We start from the raw sequence: 20,787 nt of genomic DNA, 5'->3' as shown, positions 1-20,787 counted from the left end.
AGCATCCCACAGTTACCAGGAAACCACGTGGCCAAAGTAGCTGCTGAGCAGCCAGCCAAAGAAGTGCCGGGGACGGTGACGATAAAGGCAAAGCCTTCAGCCACTTCTCCTGGTTAAGAGAAGAACTAAATTTAAATTTGATGATAGGCATGGTTATTACCCCCAGTTTAACTGACTGGGGGTGTTCGCCCAGCTTGGATGGCTGTCAAATTCCACCCCAGTGAGAAGCTGCCCTGAGTTCTGGAGAAGGATGGTTTCCTGAAGTGCAAAATGCTGAGGACTGTCTGTGCAACCCCAGACAAGGTCCTGGCTTTGCAAAATGTTTTCTTGTAGAGATCAGAGTCATCTTCTAAACCTGGAGGTGAGAATAATGTCGTTACTTATATCATATTGCATAGCAGTGAATTAATAGTGCCTGGATGGTAAAACACTGCCTGGTTTGGCAGAAGTTCCCCTTTGAGGCTTATCTAGAGAAAGAAACGTTACATTCCAGAAATTCATAAGCAGCAGTTCCTTTGCATCACAAAAATCTCCTATTGCTCCAAAAACATTTTCCAGAGGATTATTTTGGAACAACATGCAGGATCAAGGCCTCTGTGTGACTGCACGGTCCATTTGCTAGCTACAGTCCTATTAGTGCTCCTTTCAGCTCTGATTTCTGTGAGAAACCTTGCCTGTTGCTAACACTATGGACCTCCCAAAAGACTTTGAGGTCCTGAGATGGCAAATGGTATATAAAAGCAAGATGTTATTGCAATTAGCCAGGGTCATTAAGCGTATCCTGGCAGGTAATGAATACATGACATATGCCTGTACAATAATTCAGCAGCTTAGGAGTGCTGAAAAAGAGATCGTGCTTTCTAAATGCCTTAGGTTTTAACCAAGGGAATGAGGCCACAGCTGCTTTTCATGAAGGAGCCACGTGAGGTTGAGAGATGCTGAGGCTGTGGGAAAGGACAGACCTAGGCTAGCAGCCCTCATTTAACACCCTTTACATTCATCCAAGTGAACGCTATCATGCAGTGAGCTTTTGCCCTTGAGATAACCTTTAGGCGATGAAGACAGCCACCCTGGGGAGGTTGGGAAGTCACCATAGGAAGGTGGCAGAGGATCCTGAACATGCAGCCTTGCCCAGCCACCACAACAAGCCGGGCATCTATATGAGCTCCTAAAAGTTCCAGGACTGAACTGTGACATGGAGAGCCCTTTGCTGCTGCCAGCGCAAGAGTCCCTGCTGGCTTCTCCTGCATGGCATGGTGAATCTCCTGCCAGTGGCAGGAAACCCTCCTCTCTTTAGCTGTCGAGTCCGGGTTGATCTAAACAGTAAACGTGTTGAGTGTGAATCAACATCATGATTCACCCTTCCTGCGATCTATCCTTTCACTGTGATTAAACAGCTATTCCGTAAGACGTGAACTTCACTTAAGACTACATGGTTTATTTGGGTTTGGAAATACAGATGCGGTCCTGTTCAAACTGTCATGCCCGGGAGCCAATGACAGGATATAAAAATAGCTTATGCTGTCAGCATGGCTTTTTCTTATTTGTATTCTGAGTATCATCACTTTGGCAGGCACAGGAAGCTCTTCTTGTTTGCATTTTATTTTGCCTGCAGAAAATTTACAGTTCAAATGACTTCTCTATGCTTCATCAGACTAATCGGATGACAAATTGCTTGAGCTACAGAGAAGAGACCTCAGACAACAGAAAATTGTAATGGAAGAAAAAATTAAATGCCTGCTTTTGGTAGGAGTAAAGGTTTTGTTTCGTACCAATGTCAAGTTTTCATTTTTTCTTTCTATGTTAGTGCAAAGCTTTGTGAAATGGGAATCAGATTGTTTAAGCTGATTACAAGGCTCTACAGGCTTGACATCATCCTTTACTTCAGTGACACAGAGCCTCAGAAATGCCTCCCTTCCTTAACTGAAAGAAACAGCTACGTACTCTGTTTATGCTGCACTTCCTACTTCCGCTGAAGCACCATAAAGCATCCTGAGAGAGGCTTATTTCATCCTCATCTTGTTTATTGGTTTTGATGGCTTGCTGCTACCCAGAAAGAGCAGTTTAACAAACACTCAAAGATTCATCCCTGTTTCAGAAGGGAACGGGGAGATGGAATGAGTTTTCTCTTTCTTGTTGTGCTGGCTGACCTTGCCTGGAGTGACAAAGCAAAAGCAATAATGATACACTGCCCTAGTTTTCAGTAAGAGCCTTAACACAGACTAAACATAAGGTTTGGAGCTCTGAACTGCCCTTGAAAATAAGTTTGCTCTTAAATTTCTGTGAAGTATTATTTGCCTTGCAAGGACTCTTCACATTCATTTCACAGGCAGAACTGTGGCACCATCTTCTGGATGACTCTTTAGACAATAACAAATAACCCACCTAAAGAGACGATACTTCTTTATCGTCCCTAACAATGAGCCCAGCTTGAATATTCATTGACTGTGCATTCCTGATTACAGCAGGCTTTAAATCATTTAATTATGCCATCCATTTTGGAAATACTAAGAGCTAGTCAAGTTCTTGATTGCTGAATATTGTTGCGGGGGAATATAGATTTTGCTTCTGAAATGATATTTCTACCCACAGAGTGTAACAACAAGTGTTCCACGTGTTAAACACAGGGGAAAAGCTCTCTTCATTGTGAGGTTGCAAGCTCAGGCTATTCTGTAATGAAACAAGAGTGAGTTATTCAGCTTTGGACTGGTATTCATTAAAAGTTTCCATTTTGTAAGAGGAAAATTGAAGAGAGGTGCAAAAAGAGCCTTGAAAAGCAGCCTGGGAATGTCTGTAAATGCAACGCACAGCCCAAGCTACCTTCTAGAGCATAACGCAGGACTAAGGGATTAGAGAAGTTTGCTGACTTCTTATAATGATGGCTTTCCTGAAGACAGTTTTAAGACCAGTAATTACAATTAAACCCCTAAGGCATCCAGCTACCTAAGGGAAGCAACAAGCTTTTTGGCACTAGGGAGTTTTTGGAAGAAGATGCTGATGCATGGCAGCTCTACTGCCCCTCCGCTGGTGGTTTGGTGTATCCCCTCCCAGTGCCAAGTAATTTTCAAAAAGCAGTTTTTACTCTGGCACTCGTGTTATTTTCAGGTGTTTTGTTGGTGGCCACTCAACACTCTAACAGGTGAGATTACCAATTGGATCCCAATAGTTGGGCTGCAGCTTTCCCCTCTCCTGCCTCCCCCGGGTACCTCACCCCAGAGCCTCATTGTCCCCCCTCGGGAAGATATTGCATCATGTATCAGGTAAATCTTGCATGAAAGGCAAACCCAAATACCCAAAGCATACTTGAGGCTGACACTTGATCATTTCTCCACAGGCTCAGACAGCAAGAGGTGGCAGGTAGAGCTCTCCGCCCGTCCTGCCTGAGGTGAGCATCGATGCCACTTTTTCTTGTGAGGCAGATGTTTCAGGTTATATTCCCTTGCATTAAGTGTCCTTTTTTTCAAATCCAGAGTACAAAGGCATCAGCCCATCTAAAGGATCCTTTTTGCTCTGTGCTTGAAACCATGCTCTGTGCCCTAGGAAGCCAAACAACTGTAGCTCCCATACAAATGAAGCCAGAATGCCTTTCCCATGCGTGCTGTATTGTGATCTGCCTTTTGCTGGCTTTTGTATGTCACAGGTGATCGCTATAATCATGCTATTTATCTTGAATGAGTGTTAGCTGGGCTGTTTTTCATAGTTCTATATCATGACATACAAAATAGTCCAAAGGAGGGCCGTGACTGGCTGTGACTGACATGTCTGCTGTGTGACTGAGCTGCTCTTTCACGTGTGGAGACCTGCTACGGTTCCCAGAACTCGTGGTATATTATCACAGCAGATGAGATTTCTGGCATTCATACTACTATACCTATAGGCACAAGAGACAACTTAGGTTGACTCCTTCAGTGGCAGCTTTAAGATGCAATATCTTGCTTGAAATTATGCAGGGGATCAGAGACCTGGTCCTGGAAAATTAATGGGACTTGTACCGCCAGCAGCACCTCTGGGCTTGCTGTCACCTGTTCTAGATGCAGAATGCAAGGCCCACAGCCACTCCTGCTGCATGCAATGCTCCATTCCTGCAGAAAACAGCAGCTACAACTGTCCAGCTCACGCTGGTACAATGAACAGGACCCCAGACACCCAGAATCGACCACACAGCCCAGCTCCTGCTGCAGAAATCGGCTCTGGGAACTGCTTTGAGGTCCCCACGGGTCATTGCGTGCCACTAACCCTGCACCACTGTTAATCCTATCAGCTACAGTTTCTTCACTCAGATGTCCAGTAATTGAAAGCACTGGGAATTTTGAATTGCATGCTGGGTTATAGAAAAATATTATGGCTGTGCATTAAACTCCTGCTGTGAAATACGATACACACCGGAGGAGAATATCAGATATTATTGCTCCTTCCCCCTTGAGGTTACACATGGCCAAGGTACAGCAGGGTTTGGAGGAACACAGGGAGAGGTTGCCCCTCAGCTGGCACAACAGCTATGAACTTTCAGGGAAAACCCATTGCTTAGATCTCTGTTCCCTCTCCCTGAAATTAAACTCTAACTATTTAGTAGAGCACAGACCTCTGCTCTTTTCCTCTCTCCTCAAAATTAAACTCGAGCTATATAATGGAGCACAGATGTCTGCTCTATTCCTCTCTCCCCCAAATTAAAGTCTACCTGCACAAAATAGCTCCAAAGCAAGATTTTCGTGCCACAGCTATAAAATGTTTTAGGGAAAGCACATACATAGTGTCATTGGGTATCTATACAACTAAAAATGATGTATACTTTGGCCACTTATTATCCCTGCTATAATTTAGATAACTTTCTGTGTCTGAAACTGAAACAAAAGGGAAGTTCATTTGACATACAAGTGCTTTGCTCTTCAAAGCCTCCAAAGAATACAGGTCCAGATGCTACGTTGTTGCTGAGAGCAGGATCAAGAGTGTGCAAATGACATGCAAATGTATTTGCAGTCTCTAAATCCTGATGATCTCTCGCTATGCTTCGATCACCTTTTCTCCTTTGCTTTTCTCACAAAAATGCGTGTGACTGTCTGACTGCACAGATGTTTAGGAAGAAACTTTTATCTGTGCAAATTCAAGGCTCTTTCACAAGTGAGCGTACTCTGATTCGTGCCAGAAGTTCTTACAGAACCATCTCTTCTCCCTCAGCAACTACGCAATTACCTCTGGCAGATGCAACTGAAGAAAATAAAATATCAAATCTGCTAAATGTCCAGTGCCTGGTTTTCTTGGCAAAGCTTTCAAATAAAGCATTTTTGTTCTCCATTCCTACAGCTCCTAGCACATGACCAAGACTGTAAATTACTCTCCAATACAAGCAATAAATCCCATCTCTGTTCCACTCAGAGTTAAAGATAGCCAGCTTTGAAACTCATATGCTCATGCAGAGCCAGGCAAAGTTTTTTTATTCAAGAAGAAAAGGTGAATCATCCAGACAGCAGTTTTGGGCAGCACAAGATTCATTCACTCAAGGCCTCTGGGAGAGGCAAAGTGATGCTTCTAGAAAAAGCTCAGGACCTCAGGGTGGTTTGCTGTTGTTGGAGGGTCTGTCCAACAGGAGAAAAACAGTTTTGCATGTGGCTAGACTGTGAATAGCATCAGAGCTAGGATGGTAGAGCAAATGCAGAGATCATGTTTGGCCAAGAGACTAAAAGGGGCTGTTCCACACCTTCTGGTGCTGATAGCTCTTCAAGATTTAATCTTGAACCTCACAATAGTTAGGTATTTTCCTAGAGTTGAGGTGGCTGAAGGAACAATTATAGACTTTTGTTCGATGAAATGGAAGCTTTCAGCCCTCAAGATCGTCAAAAATATTGATCCTTGTGTAATCTCAATTTGCCTGGCAAGAATCCTAACTTAATTTTAGCAAAACATGTTTTAAGGTGCCTGATCTGTGGTTATGAACGATGAAACCGAGCACCAGAAAAATAAGAGAGACAAACAAGAAATGAGAGCAAGCTCTCCCAGATCCTCACGCTGATGCTAAGAAGAGTGCAAGAGCCCAACAAAAGCTGAGAAAGGCACAGAGAGTCATAGCCACCCCGTGCCAGAGCCGGCAGTGGCTGCAGAAAGTGACATCTGGTCTGGGATAATCCGCCTTCCCGTACAGCGGCTTTGTGTGAGGGAAACGCCACTCATCTCAGAGGACTTGTTCCAGATTTAGCTCTGTGCGGGATCAGAACGAGACCGGCTGCAGCTGCTACAGGCTGCTGGCCCCGAAGCGCCAAGCAGCCCCAAGCGGGTGCTGCAGCATCCTCTGCACCAGGGGTCCCCTGGAAGAACCCGGAGCCTCCAGGTACGGTGGGAGCAGGGAGCTGCATGGCTGCAGTGCCTTATGCTGCCCTGGAATGGAAGAAGCCAGGAAAGGACTTTCTGCTGATTAAATGAGCCATCCCAGTCCCCAGGCAGCAGAAATTTGGCTCACTCGAGTTTCTTGATGCACACACAGCCCCGTAGCAGCAAATCATACTGAAAACGCCTTGCAGGAAGGGTGCTGAGTTCATCACCTGGAGCTGGAGCTCGATTCAAAACCAGCAGTTTGCAAATCATCCTCTTTGGAGCTCTCACCGCTGATTTAAAGTATTTGAGTAACAGCTTTCTACCCATGATCCTTTCATCGGTACCTGGACACTAGGCTCTTTATTTGCTCTTCACCACCCCAACCCCACTAAGAATTTCAAAGCCAGAGGTGGAAAGAAGCCTCTTTCTCTGCCCGCTGGGTACAGGCACGTGGCAGGGACAGGGAGATGATAACCAGTATGTGTTGCCAGGCATGTCAAAGCAGTACAATGGCAACGCAGAGGAAGTTTTACTAAAAATATCCACCCTGACAAATTGCCCAATAAAATGAAACCCAAATTGATATTTATTAAAATATTTAGGCTTCCCTGATTTTCACCTTGAACATTCGATTTTCTTGCAAGCTCAGATTAACATGTAAATATGCATATAATCAGGGCATTGTTTGTAAAAATTATTCCTGCCATCACAGAACACAAGCAGGGGTTTCTTTTTGATGCATTTTAGGTAAGGGGTCTGAGTCTTACTCACACTGAATTCTTAAGCTATGCCAAAGAATTACTCTTAATTTTAGGCCCTTTTTGCTTTACCAAAAAGGTATAAAGAGTCTTTTGTACAAATGAAGATTGGGAATGAACTGTTGATTTGTGAAATGGAATCATACTTCATCTGACTTATGGAAGACAGGAAAAATAGCTGAAATACTGGAGAAATGACATATTAAGAAGCAAAACTAATTTCTTTAATGTTTTGCTTGTAATGTTTGCCACTTATCAATAGCCCTCAGTTTACGCTTTTCCCTCTTAATCTAAACGCTTGTTTTTGCAAAAGAAATATGTTCATGGGTTTCCTTATAACAAACTCAGTTGCTCTAAAAGAACGGGGTGAAAGACAATGCCACAACCCCAAATCCTGCTTCATTCACACTTACCCTGAGCAGCAAGGAGCAGATTTTACACTAGGTGTGCTGCTTGAGAACCATGAAAATCTTCCTAAGAATCTATTTCCTGCTTTTGCTACATGGTAAGGGTTGCACCAAAAAAAAAATTATATATAACCTTTAAAAGCAAAAAGAATGTTCTATTTTGGTTCATTCAATGACTTAATTGTTTTTCTCATTTAGTGGCATGGATATTTGTGGCAATAGAGACTTTATTGTAAAACAAAGCAAGTTGTCCTCCATTTTCACATCAAAGGAAAGGAATGTGTAATGAAATAATTTTTAAATGTTTTTTAATCACTTGACCTGTACCTTTTAAAATTAATCCAATTATTTGAATTGGATACAGTGTTTAATATGTCGCTATAAAGATATGGCCTTGCTTTTAAATCAGTAGATCCCAATAAGGCATTTAATATCAACATTTTCCTATCAATTACTGTGATTTTTACTTCTGAAATGTAGCAGCTGCAGCGTGTCCTGGGCCTGTGTGCTTAGAGAGTGAGTAATCAATGTGGGAAGACCGGCTCTCCAGCTGGAGGAGTTCTTTCTTTTGCTTCTTCAATCTGTTACCTATCCATGATGGATTTACTTACACCTTTTCCTCTAGCACAACAGGACTGCATCAGGTACGCACACACACACATACATACACTCATCTGCTTTGCTTAAGAAAGACCTCCATAAAATTTTAGGATAGAATTATATAGGGTGGAAATGGTTAAAAATGTGTTGATTTAAAAGAAGTACTCTTTAGGTTTTATGCTTATTTCCCATTTTCTCTCATTTCACTTATGCAATAGAGACAAAAATAGAGCCTGGCCACGTTGGTCACTGCTGTCCCGAATCCAAGCCCCTGTTCTCCCTGGGCAGCAACAGAATCACAGAATCACAGAATCACAGAATCACAAGGTTGGAAAGGACCCACTGGATCATTGAGTCCAACCATTCCTAACACTCCCTTAAACCATGTCCCTAAGCACTTCATCCACCCGTTCCTTAAACACCTCCAGGGAAGGCGACTCAACCCCCTCCCTGGGCAGCCTCTGCCAGTGCCCAATGACTCTTTCTGTGAAGAATTTTTTTCTGATATCCAACCTGAACCTCCCCTGGCGGAGCTTCAGGCCATTCCCCCTTGTCCTGTCCTCTGTCACTTGGGAGAAGAGCCCAACTCCCTCCTCTCCACAACCTCCTTTCAGGCAGTTGTAGAGAGTAATAAGGTCTCCCCTCAGCCTCCTCTTCTCCAGGCTAAACAACCCCAGCTCTCTCAGCCACTCCTCGTCAGACGTTCTCCAGCCCCTCACCAGCTTTGTTGCTCTTCTCTGGACACACTCCAGAGCCTCAACATCCTTCTTGTGGTGAGGGGTCCAGAACTGAACACAGTACTCAAGGTGCGGTCTCACCAGTGCTGAGTACAGAGGGAGAATAACCTCCCTGGACCTGCTGGTGACCCCATTTCTGATACAAGCCAAGATGCTGTTGGCCTTCTTGGCCACCTGGGCACACTGCTGGCTCATGTTCAGTCGGTTGTCAACCAGCACCCTCAGGTCCTTCTCTTCCGTGCAGCTCTCCAGCCATTCTTCCCCCAGTCTGTAGCACTGCATAGGGTTGTTGTGCCCCAAGTGCAGGACCCGGCATTTGGCCTTGTTAAAACTCATGCCATTGGTCTCGGCCCAGCAGTCCAGCCTGTTCAGATCCCTTTGCAGAGCCTCCCTACCCTCCAGCAGATCGACACTTCCTCCCAGCTTAGTGTCATCCACAAACTTGCTGAGGGTACACTCAATGCCTTCATCCAGGTCATTGATAAAGACATCGAACAGGGCTGGACCCAGTACTGAGCCCTGACCAGGGAGGAGAGTACTGGATGCAACACTCTTCCATGCATGTATCTGGACTTCAGATTTGCAGGTAGTGTGTGTTAAACTCATGAGGTGAGGAAGGAAATTGGCTTGGGGGGCCTCATGAGACTTCTGCTTTATGTACAGGGCAACCAAACCCAAGTTATTAAATAGTGCTGAGGAACAAGCCTGGGTAAAACAGATTTTGGGATATGCTCCTCTTCATCACACCGGGAAAAGCTGTTGTCAAAACACAATTGAGCTTTCAGGCTAAACTCTCCTGGTATTGTCAGATCCATTCTCAGAGAGAAACCTCGAAACAACCTCAGTTTCAGTAGATGACTTAACACCCTGTCAGGTCACCCCTCTGGCAGAACCAATTCAACCAGACCCAGTTTCAGGTTTGAACCAAAATCCCAGCACCAAACTCTAACCTCACAGTTGCTGTGTCTTCAGGCTCACTCCTGCATCAGTGACGGCTGCTGAAGAGCCAGAAGGAAAGGAGCGGAGAAGAACCACATGGTGGATTCCACAGTGGAGGAGTACTGAAATTTGCCTATCAAAGCCTTGATTTGCCCATTTTTTTCCAGATTGAGGGCTCCCATGCCACAGTAGCTCTCCAGGGAGGTGCAAGGATGCGCTTACAGAGTCAAGGGCTGCATTAGAGCCTCTTGGCCAAAGGGCCAGCAGTTGCTGTTTGGAAACAGCTGGTCCTGCCAGAAAGGATGAGCTTCAGTGCGTTTGCAGACTCAGGATGCTTGCATAGGAGTACTGTTCCCTTGCAAGTCTTGTTTTGCTCAGATAAGCAACTAAACTTTTTCACTCTCTGCGCTCTTCCCTGTGATTACAACTTTCGCATTCTTGGGTGGCAGCTTTCTGCTCAAAGCCAGAACAGCTGGATTTCAATCTTTGGTCACATGTCTCTAGAGCTTTCATTCCTTGGAGGAGACGTTGAAATCACTGAGCCTTTCAAGTGATAGGACTGTCACCCACTAAGGCAGGTTTATGAATATATATGTATATATATATATATAGACTTCTATCTATACTCTATATACATATATAGACTCTATATATACATATAGAGACTTCTCTACAGATCTCCAGCCTCACCAGGAAGTCCTGGTGTTCATAGGTCATTGGAATAAACTGTATGGCCTCCATAAAGATCAGGCTGCTCTAGAAGTTGCTTCTGCCAAGGCAGATTTGGAGGAAAACAACACAATGTCACTACACCGCCTTTTGTTGACAGTGGCCTGGGGGGAAAGGAACCTTCTTTATTTTCTTCTCTAGCCTTCCGTTCTTCCTCAGGCCTACCAAATGCTCTCAGACAGCCTGAGCTTATCATTTCACCCAGATAAGCTATTTCAGAGACTTGAGGTTTTGTTTTCCATCTCCCAGACTGATTCTGTGAGAGCTGCCGTAGCCCCCAGCTCCTTCTGCACCTGAAGAGACGTCCTCACAGGACTTCGAATGTTTCTGAAAACTGCAGCAGGAAATATAGCCAAGAGCCAAAGTCTGAGGAAGGGAGACAAGAGGTGATAAAATTCAAGGAGGAGGACAGAAGGAGAAAACACTGCAGAATTCCCTTCTGCTACTCCCTCTCCCCCTTTTTTTTTTAAGGTCTTAAAACATCTCTCATTTCTAAGAAAAATGACCTTCAGCAAGAAAAGAAAATGTATTTCTCTTAGGAAGCACATACCTATAAAGAAAACTAGCAGACAATCAGCACTACTGCCTCACACAAACCCTTAACCTGCCCCTCACAAAAGCCCCCCAGGCACGATACACAGCCTGCCCACCCCTTGCTAATTAACTTAATGATGCCTTTGGGAGGAGCTAACTAAATATAAACCCTCCTTCCTGCAAAATCCTTCCAGTACCTGAAGGGGCTACAAGGAAGTTGGGAAGAGGCTGTTTGCAAATGCTTGTAGGTATAGGATGAGGAGCAATGGGTATAAACTGGAGAGGGGCAGATTTAGACTGGACATGAGGAGGAATTTCTTCACCATGAGGGGGTGAGGCCCTGGCCCAGGGTGCCCAGGGAAGCTGTGGCTGCCCCATCCCTGGAGGGGTTCCAGGCCAGGTTGGATGGGCTTTGGGCAGCCTGAGCCAGTGGGAGGTGTCCCTGCCCATGGTAGGGGGGTTGGAACTGGGTGATCTTTAAGGTGTCTTCCAACCCTTTCTAACCATTCCATGATACCTTTTACCCATCTGCAGCTATTTAGGGTTTTAATGCTAAGTTGCCTCTGCTTCCTTTTTAATTGCTCTTTTCTTGTTTTTGTAGTTTTTAATTTATTTTTTTTTTCCTCTTCTGCTGTTCCACCTCAGTTTTTGGGCTGCTTCTTGCGTTTGGTAATACCCCTTCACCAAGGTCTTTGAGTTGATGGGCTCTGCTTGCTTTCTGCTCTGAGGGGTCCTCTGATGTTTCTCTTTCCAGCAAAGAAGAGTCTGTGTGTGTAGGGGGGGTCTAAGTTCCTCAAAACAAAAGACAGCCATTGTCTCTGTGATTTCAGGGACGTGGGTGTTTGTTTGGACCGCTCTAAAAGGATATTTCTAAGCAGATGGGAAGGCTAATTTTTCCTCATGAAGACTGAGGGTTGTTTGGTAAGTAGGAATAACATACTGTCTGGTTCTCTATGCTTTGCAGTGCCTTAATAACTTCAGGGGTATTAACTAGATTTCTTCAGAAGCAAATTAAGAGGGGAGGTGGGGGATGTCCCTTCTCACACGGTTCCCAGGGCTGAGGATAGGGGTTTGATTAGCTGTGAGGGTCCAGGTGCTGCCCCATCACCATGGGAACCTGTGGAGTTTCACAGCCAGCTTCACCTGAGGGTACCTGAGTCCTCACTTGGAGTGAGGATGCAGTGGAGTCTGGAGCCCTTTGTGGGGAGAGGAAGCTTTAGAGCTGCCCATCTTGGGCTGGGGGACCTGCACCCCTCTCTGCCAGTGTCTTGCAAAGTACAGTGCTGCAAAGAAAATTTTACTCAACAGGCTGCTGGAATGGGCTGTGTGAGTTGCTCTTTTCTTTTTTGTCATTTTAATCTTTCATCAAATCTCAACAAAAAAAAAAAACCAAAAACCAACAAACCTTAACAACCCAAACCTGATTATTTTTACTAGTTTCAATATGATGAAACACCAGCTTAAAACCCCACAGATTTAAAAACATGGTGTTAGGAGGAGGGAATGGATTTTGGTGTTCTCAGCAGTGCTATAAACAGTACAGCAGTCAGCATGAATGCAGCAAAAGCTTTAGCCAGATTGCAGATCTGAGGAAATTCAAATAAACTTCAGCATGAGAAAGGGATATATCAATTGTTATGAAAAGGAATGTCTCCAATTGATTTTGGTGGTTATCTATTGTTTTAAATAGTTCTGTGCTAGGTAATAATCTGATATGAGGTGCTGCTGATAATGGGTCTTCAGGACATGCTGACAAACTATTCATACTGTTAGCAAAACTTCCACCTGAATCTAGCAAAGTTCTTTGTTAAAATCTGAAAGTTTAAAGCACTGTTTCTTGCTCAACCCCAAACCTTGAGAAAGCAGTTGGGAAAAACATAATCAGTGTGAGGAAAGCAAAGATAAGGTGTGACTTGTGCACAAGGAGAACCAGAGGAGTGGGGGCTGCTGTTCAGGGATGTTATAGGGGTCTCTGAGATTTGTAGGTTCTTTCTTTCCCATAATTTACACTTGTTTAATCAATTTCCTGCTTCTGAACCCCAAAAAGCAGGATATAGAGAGTTGCTCATTTCCTCAAAGTTTCTTGAAATACTATTGCAGGTTACATGCCTGACTCTTCACCCATCAAGGACTCATTAGATGCCTTTTACAAGAACATCTGAATGGCTCACTGTGTTTAACTCCTAGCACTGCCAGGCTTTCACCAGTGAAACCTGCGAAGTATTCTGATCTTATTTAGAGCATCCCCCTTGCTGCTGTGACCTTGCCTGGGCTGCAGAGCTGGTGATACTTTGCCTCTCAGCCTGGCTTCATCCTCAGCCCAGCTCTTGGGGCATCATCTAGAAAGGATGATGTGAGTTTGAACTCTCTCTCTGGCTTGAGAAGAGATTGATGTTTCCTCCCACGTTTTGCACGAGAGCTCAGACTGGCAGGGTAAAAGGCAAGCGGCAGTTTTAAGGAGAAGCAGCTCTTGCCACTCTTTGAAGTGGTGGGGCATCAGGCTGTGGGTGCGCATGGAGTTCCATGAGTACTCCTTGGAGAGCAGTGGCATTTGGGATGTTTCCTACCATTTGGATTTTTATTAGCAATCTTACATGGCCAGCTGTGAAAAATGCCTTCCAGCTTGCAGGGCTGTGCTGATGTGAATTTGGTGATCTGGGCGAGTTTGTTTTTTCCACTTGGTGTTTTGGGATATTTGCACCTACAATGTTGCTGAATTGCAGAACTTTAATCCAGACTGAGGGATGCAAATATTTGCTCCCCTAGCAAGGACAGGACAGCAGAAATCTCTTTTGGGATACAGAGATGTCCATGCGGTATGTCTACCTCATTCTTTTCTAAGGGTACAAGCAGGGTGCGTCCCCTTCATACCAGTACTCAGGGGCAAAGTTTGGGTTTGTGCTATTTCTTATTCAATCCTGGAGCTGGCAAGCTAAATCCTCTCCAGTGGCTCTCTCTGATTCTCTGATCCTTTACCCTGCGAAGAACTTTTCTCATGCAAAACGGAGGCAAGGTGGATTTAGGGTTTTGCTATTGCTCTGATGCCCTCAAATGGCACTGGGCCAGGGCACAGCAGGGATGTGCAGACCTGTCCCTCATGGGGCTGGGACAGCTGAGAGCATCATCCCCATGCAGGATGCAATGCAAGAACCTTCCTCTGTGGTTACCCCAAAGGAGCTCTGGTTTCTGCAGCAGTACCTCAGAATTGGTGCGCTGACATTTTCCCCTCTTCCTTTAAGAAAAAAGTAAAATCTAGCACTTCAACATTTGCTTTGGTAAAGGATTAAATGGAAAAGTAGGTCGTATTTGAAGGAACCCAGCCCTGACAGCGTCCCTTCTAGAGCTCCAGACCCAGGGTTTTGGAGAGAGACAGAATATGACTGCCACAGTGCTTCTTGCACTCATCTGTGCTCTTTGTGCTCCTGTGTACAAAATCATCCTTAAAATGGGGATAAATGGTATCCCCGTGCTTTTAAGGGAAGGATTTGGTTGCCAGCAATATATTTATGAAATGAAGCTACCCCTGTTTAGCTCCTTTGAAACTTAGCTGGGATTCACCAGGAAGCAAGGTTATTTTTTTTTGCTTTTAAATAGTCTAAGCTAAATTAGCTGGAACCTAATTACAGAATGCTTTTGATTAAAGCCAGACAATGCTCTCTGGAAGCTAGGATCAAAAATGACAAGCCTTGGTGTCAGTGAAGGATTAAGAAGGAAAAGGAAAATGACTGATTAATTTTTAAAATCAAATCAGGATCGCTCTTTGTACACAGAACCAAGGTTGCAGTGAAGTCAGGCAATCCTTTAGGACCCAGGAAAACCCGACTTTCAATAATGTGACTTTAATTTCATTTCATGTGCACATCGCTGACATCCAGGAAGACATGCCAAATATGATTTCTGCAGCTGCTCTTGGAGATCAAGAGAGAAATAATTTTAAGTCTTGTATGACATCTAGAAATCTTGTTAAGATAGAGGTGATACTTTTTGGTCAACATCCGCTGTGCAGCCAAACAGCTGGCTGCTCGCCTTAATCACTGAACCTTGAGAGTGTGCTCTGTAATTATTTTCATACCATTCTCTGAAAATGACCCTGCTTAAAGAAATTGTGCATGTTGCTAGAAAAACAAATGCTGATTCAACAAAGCTCTTTTAAAAACACTTCTGTACCTTTAGCTTAATAATGAGCAGTGGCCTCATTGCTCTCATGATTTGATTCCTGAAAACTTTTTATTACCTCTCTGGCAGCGTTTTAAGGTATGCTTTTTTTTTTTCCCAAGCTATTTTGCTCTATAACAAGCACATGCGAGTTTCTGTATCCAGGCTTTTTTCAGCTTCTGAGGGTGGAATATTCTGCAATAGCGTGGCATGTCATTTTACTGACCTTAACGTGTGATGGAGGGGTTTGATATCCACTTTGGCCCTGTCCTCTGGGCACAAGGAAGTTTAGGAAATAAGGTTCCTTAGTAAGTGAGGCTTCTTAAGGATTATTTCTAGGTGGGGTGTGAACCCAGAATATGAAAATGGAACAAGGAGGGAGGCCCATGGGCAGTGGAAAAAGTGGTACAGGAGGTGGCTGGAACCCAAGAGGCAGAGACTGTTTTTTCCCCAATCATCCTCATGTGTGGTTTGTGATCACATGGAAGGCAATTCTTGGCTCTCCCAAGGCCTGATGTTTTGTTCCTTATTGGTTATTAAATTTTGGAGTGAAGACATAAAACAAGTGAAGCCATGAAATGACTGGCAATTGGCATTAGGATTGGAGGTGAATTCCCCTGTGCCAGGAAAAGGTTAAAAGCTCCTTGGCACAGAATACAGCCCCAGGGGAAAATATTGTAACCTAATCAAAATGACTGGTAGCTTTAAAAACAACAGGAAGATCCAAGAGACAGCCCCAAGCTCTCTTTTTGGGATAATGTATCATGAACAAATTTGATAGAGACCTCCAGAGGATGAAATGACCCTCGTCAGTGTGGCTTTTGAGAAGAGTGACAGGTAGAGTGTGAGACTGAGGCCTGGCTGGAGCTGGGAAATCTGGTGTGCTAAGCGCCATATGGTCCTCCTAGCACGTGTGCGAGACCTCATTTCCACACCCAACTGCTCACAAAAAAACAGCACTGGTGCTATCGCCAGTTGCCTTAATCTCACTTCAAACTGGGTGACCCCACCGTCTGGTCCTCACTGCTGCACCTTGGATGACCTGTGGCTCATAGGCTTTGTGCTCTGCCCCATGCAAGGAGAAATGCATTTTCAACTATTTATTTTTTTTACAGGGAGGGTGTGTGTATATCTAACTGTATGTGTTTCCAGCTTATATTTAATATCCGGTCCAGCAATAAAAAAAAAAATCATTCCCTATCATTTCCCCATTAGCAGATGGAAGTAAGATTTAAACCAAAGATGTCCCAAGCAAAGACAAATCCCTGCTGTCCTTTTCAGCCCCTCGAGGCTGGCACAGCTCTGCCTGCTACAGCTCTGGGCAAAGGCAGCATCACTACCATCTCTAAATTTAGTGTCCTCTTGCAACGACTGTTTCTCCATTCCCACAGGGATAACTTGATCCTGAGCCACGTGCTTAGGAGAGGTGCTGGCACAGCCGTACTTGTATTGATCTGCTGCTTGTATTGATTTGGTACTTTCCAGCACAGCTTGATCTGCAGTCCATGGGTGTGGAACAAAAGGCTGAATTTAGTTGACTTGGTGCTTGAAGGACACAGTAGGAAATTATTTACCAGACTACAGGTTCGAGCAGTTCAGAAGTCTAACATCAAACTTTTGGTAAAGCACTGGGAAGAAAACATTTCCAAAGTAAGAGTGAGGAGTAGGTACCTCTGGATCCTTTGTCTACTAATATATAATATCTAACAATGTAGTTCTTCCACTTGCCATTACTCAGGGCAGCTCTGCGCCCAAATGAAAAACTGGGGTATGTACTTCCTAGAAATATGAAAGAAATAGCTGCTTGTACCTAGATAAGCTTGAGGACTTTGGCTTTTAAGCTTAGTGTATCAGGATTTGTGCCTATTAAATTCAGCTTTCCAAAGTGAATAGGGAAGAGCAACAAAGCAATAGTACTGGAGAGAGGGACAGGGATGACTTCAGCCTCCAGCAGTGATGTAGGACTGGCATTGCCGCTTCCCCCATGGCACTGGTGGACCTTCTCCAAGGAAAGGGAAGGTTGGGAGGCTCTTGTCTTTAGGGAGCACGCTCATGGTGTGAGGTCCTGTCCCTATGGAAGACTGCTTTTCATGCATTGTGGAGATTTATAACTGCACCGTTGTGGCATTTTTGGATTAACTTATGTCAAGCACAGTCATCCACCTGTGAGAGCAGTGAATATAATTTAGTATCATGGTGTATAGGTTCTTGCTGTATCTCCAGTAATTGCAGACATAATTTCTGCTAGTTTGAACATATGTTTTAGACTGTGTTCTATTATGTAGTATAAAAAAAAGTGCGCATCTCCAATGCCATTTACAGAGCAAAGCTTGTGCTCAAGAACTGGGAAGGAGATGCTCTTGCTTCTAACTTGGACCATGTGCTAATAGCCATCTGGAAGACTTAATAATGGCTAGCAGAGGCACTCAGCACTGACTATAAAATCGAGTTGCTGGTGTGGTTTCACAAGGATTTCCAGAGAGAGTGAGAGCTGAGGTGGGGATGGGTGGGTACTGAAAAGCACTAAACTGAAATGTAGCTGGGACAGTAGAAAGAGAATGGAAAATGCAGTGCAAGGGAGCTGTAAGCTGTAGCTGCTGCAAGTCCAAGCATGCTGAGCTGGAGAGCGGTGGGGAAACCACCCTAGTCTTCAAGAAAGTCCAACCTGCCAGTCCTAAAGATCTTAAGAATATTTGCTTTTGTGGTTCTGCCTTTGACAAATTTTGAAAACTGAAGTTCAAGTGCTACTAACAGTCTCAGGATTATAATAGGAGGTAATCAGTAACAGGGTGAGCAAATCAGGCATCCAGTTCTCCACGGCAGTCATTGGAGAATGGGCATATATATTTTTTTTTTTGCTTTTTAATAGAGCTTTAGTCTGAGCAAACCTGATTGTCTTATTAAAGTTTTGCAGATGGTCGATACCTTACAGGGTGTAAAAGCTTCAGGTTTTTTTAGGCAGATACCACAGCCCTTGACCTACTTAGGGCCCAAATCCTATTTAAGCAAGGATGCCCTTCCTGTGGCACAACTGGTTGTTAGGGTGGCAGTTACGTGAATATGAAAATGTTTATGGAATGGGGACCTGAATCCAGTTGCTATTAAATAAGGGGATGGATTTATGCCCTTAGCGCTTTCCTAAGTCTTTGCTGGGGCAAAACCTGGCTCTGTTCCTGCCCCCTCATGGTGATGTTCTAATGCCACAAGGGATGGATGGACACGGGGAACTGCTGCTCCTGTCGCGCTGTGCCACCCAGGATAGGTTATAATTATTAAGGCTATGTTGGGAAACGAGGCCAGAGCGATGGCAACGGAAGGCAGCAAATGCTGTTCTGCTGTCAAGGAAATGCCAGGAAAGGAGGAGGGAGAGCGCTCGGGGCTGCATCCTTGTGCCGCAGGGCTCGGAGGGCGAGGGGAACGGAGGATGAGGTGCCACCCCAGGGAATATTGACAGTTCTTTGCAGTTTTCATAGAATCATAGATTTTTGGGGCATGGAAGGGACCTTAAAGAACATTTAATTCCAGCGCTCCTGCCATGGGCAGGGACACCTCCCACTGGATCAGGCTGCTCACAGCCCTGTCCACCCTGGCCTTGAACACCTCCAGGGATGGGGCAATCAAACTTCCCTGGGCAACCTCTGCCGGTGCCTCCCCACCCTCACGGTGCAGAATTTCTTCCCGATGCCTCACCTAAATCTCCTCCTCCAATTTAAATCCATTTCAAACCATTTGCTTCTGCTTTCTCCCCTTTTCCCCCACCTCCTCCTTTGCCTTCCTGCCCCGGTATGGCTTTGGCGATACCCATAACTGGTTTTGCACCGTATCGGTGCCGGTTTGGGCGGCGCGGGGGGGCGCGGCTGCTCCGCCCGGCGTGCGCGGGGGCAGCGCGGCGCGTCCCCGGCTGCGGGCGGCTTCGCTCCGCTCGGCTCCGCGGGGCTGCGGCGACATGGAAGCGGTGGACCAGGTACGCGGAGCCCCCCCCCGCCCCCAGCTCCCCCTGCGGGGCGGGATGCGGGGTAGGGGGCGCGGGGATGACTCCATCCCTCCCTCTCTCTTTCTCTCTGCCCGCAGCTCGCCTCCGCGGGCACTTTCCGCGTGGTGAAGGAGCCGCTCGCCTTCCTCAGGGTGCTCGAGTGGGTGAGTCCCGCGGGGTGCGGAGGGGTGGGCAGCGCTGTGGACACGGGAGGGGATTGCCCCGAAGTGCTCGACCCGCATCGAGCCTCGCGGAACAGGTGGGAACCGCGCTGGGATGCAGCAGAGTGAAGGATGGAGATGGATGGGGACTCATCCTCCAGCGATGTAGGCTGTGTTTGTGGGTGCCCCCCCTTCATCCTTGTACCGGATAGAAAATAATTTCTTTTTCTAAAAAGGAATTTTTTTTTTTCTTAAAAAAATGCTCATTATGCATTTAGCAAACTTGTCTCTGGGCCGAGCGGGGAAGGGGAAGGAGGCGGATAATTGGTTTATGGAGCAATGTCACTGTTTGTTGCTCTGATGCTCATTCGTAGTGAAGTCTGCAGGTCAAATGACATTCATCGCCAGTAGGTCTGCGGGAGGAGAGAGCCTCTCTGAACGGAAAGTTCAGAACATGTCATGGAGGATTAATCACATTCCCCTAACGCCGACTGGCTGGGGAATTATGTAAGCTGTGTATTTTGGGGGGCACAGCACTGCGCGGGCACGTTTATCCACATGTTCACACCCGCCGCGCACGGCCTGGCTGTGGGCTGTTGCTGAGGGGCTGTTTTGGGGTGCTGGGGGCAGCTGACTGCCCTGGAGCTGCTCCCTGCCTGCAATCAGCAGCTCTTCCCCTCTGCTGGGTGCCTTGAAGCACCAGGTCCCGCGGAGCTGGGTGATGGGAGCATGGTGGTGCCATGGACTTGGGACAAGGTGGCCCTGCAGTGGGGTGGCCTGCGTGCAGAGGATGGATGAGGTTCCTTGTGTTCCTCACCCAGACCTCCCACAAACCCACCCAGCACTGCTGGTCCTGCCTGGAGGATCATCCAGTACATCCAGTGGTTGAGCCCCAGACATTGGTCTGATGGTACTTCAGCCGTTCTGCAGCACTTGCCACAAAGCAGAAGAATGGGGAGTAAAGCTATTTCCATGGCAAATAGCTGCTGGGAGCGTGGTCTCTTGAGTGTCCATCTGGTGAAGCTGTGTCTGGTGGTGGTTGGGAAGTGAGCTTCTCCAGGAAGGGCTCTTGGCGAGGGAGTGGGCAGTGCCCTTCAAGGAAACTTTCTTCCAGCACATCTGTGTCTTCAGGACAGCGAGTGGGAACTCTTTTCTCTTGGCAGTTTCTGATGTCTGTAACTTCATCCAACAGCCAAATATAAAAGCTGCCTTTGTCCTTGTTGAAAGCCACATGTGGAACTCTTCTGGTCGCTCCCTGCACATTGCCTGTTTGTCGATCTATAAGCGCACATGTGGGGTGTGTGTAAACAGTGCTCTGACGCAGCTGAGGTGTATCAGTCCTTGGCAATAAGGGAATGTGGGAGAAGGATGCAGAGTGTGTTATCATTTAAGATGCTGTGAGAAATTACTTTTCCTGCTTTTGATGTGTGTGAGTAGAATTAAGCCCTTTTTAGTGTATGGTATAGTAGAGCGTGGAGGACTTTTTTT

At 45.7% G+C, this 20,787-nt stretch overlaps 1 protein-coding gene across 1 annotated transcript in view; it reads left to right on the top strand.

The window, feature by feature from the left end:
- The first annotated feature begins 18,975 nt into the window (after positions 1–18,975).
- The window catches only part of SYNPR (synaptoporin), a 114,438-nt gene continuing 112,626 nt past the window's right edge, over positions 18,976–20,787 (top strand). Inside the window, exons 1-2 of the mRNA XM_054076991.1 lie at positions 18,976–19,129; positions 19,237–19,302. Coding sequence (XP_053932966.1) covers positions 19,112–19,129; positions 19,237–19,302 — 84 coding nt within the window. The 5' untranslated portion in view covers positions 18,976–19,111. The remainder of the gene's footprint in view (positions 19,130–19,236; positions 19,303–20,787) is intronic.

Source organism: Cuculus canorus, chromosome 11 (assembly GCF_017976375.1).
Source record: "Cuculus canorus isolate bCucCan1 chromosome 11, bCucCan1.pri, whole genome shotgun sequence".
In the NCBI taxonomy this organism is placed as follows: domain Eukaryota; kingdom Metazoa; phylum Chordata; class Aves; order Cuculiformes; family Cuculidae; genus Cuculus; species Cuculus canorus.
This window is presented reverse-complemented; position numbering and strand designations above follow the sequence as displayed.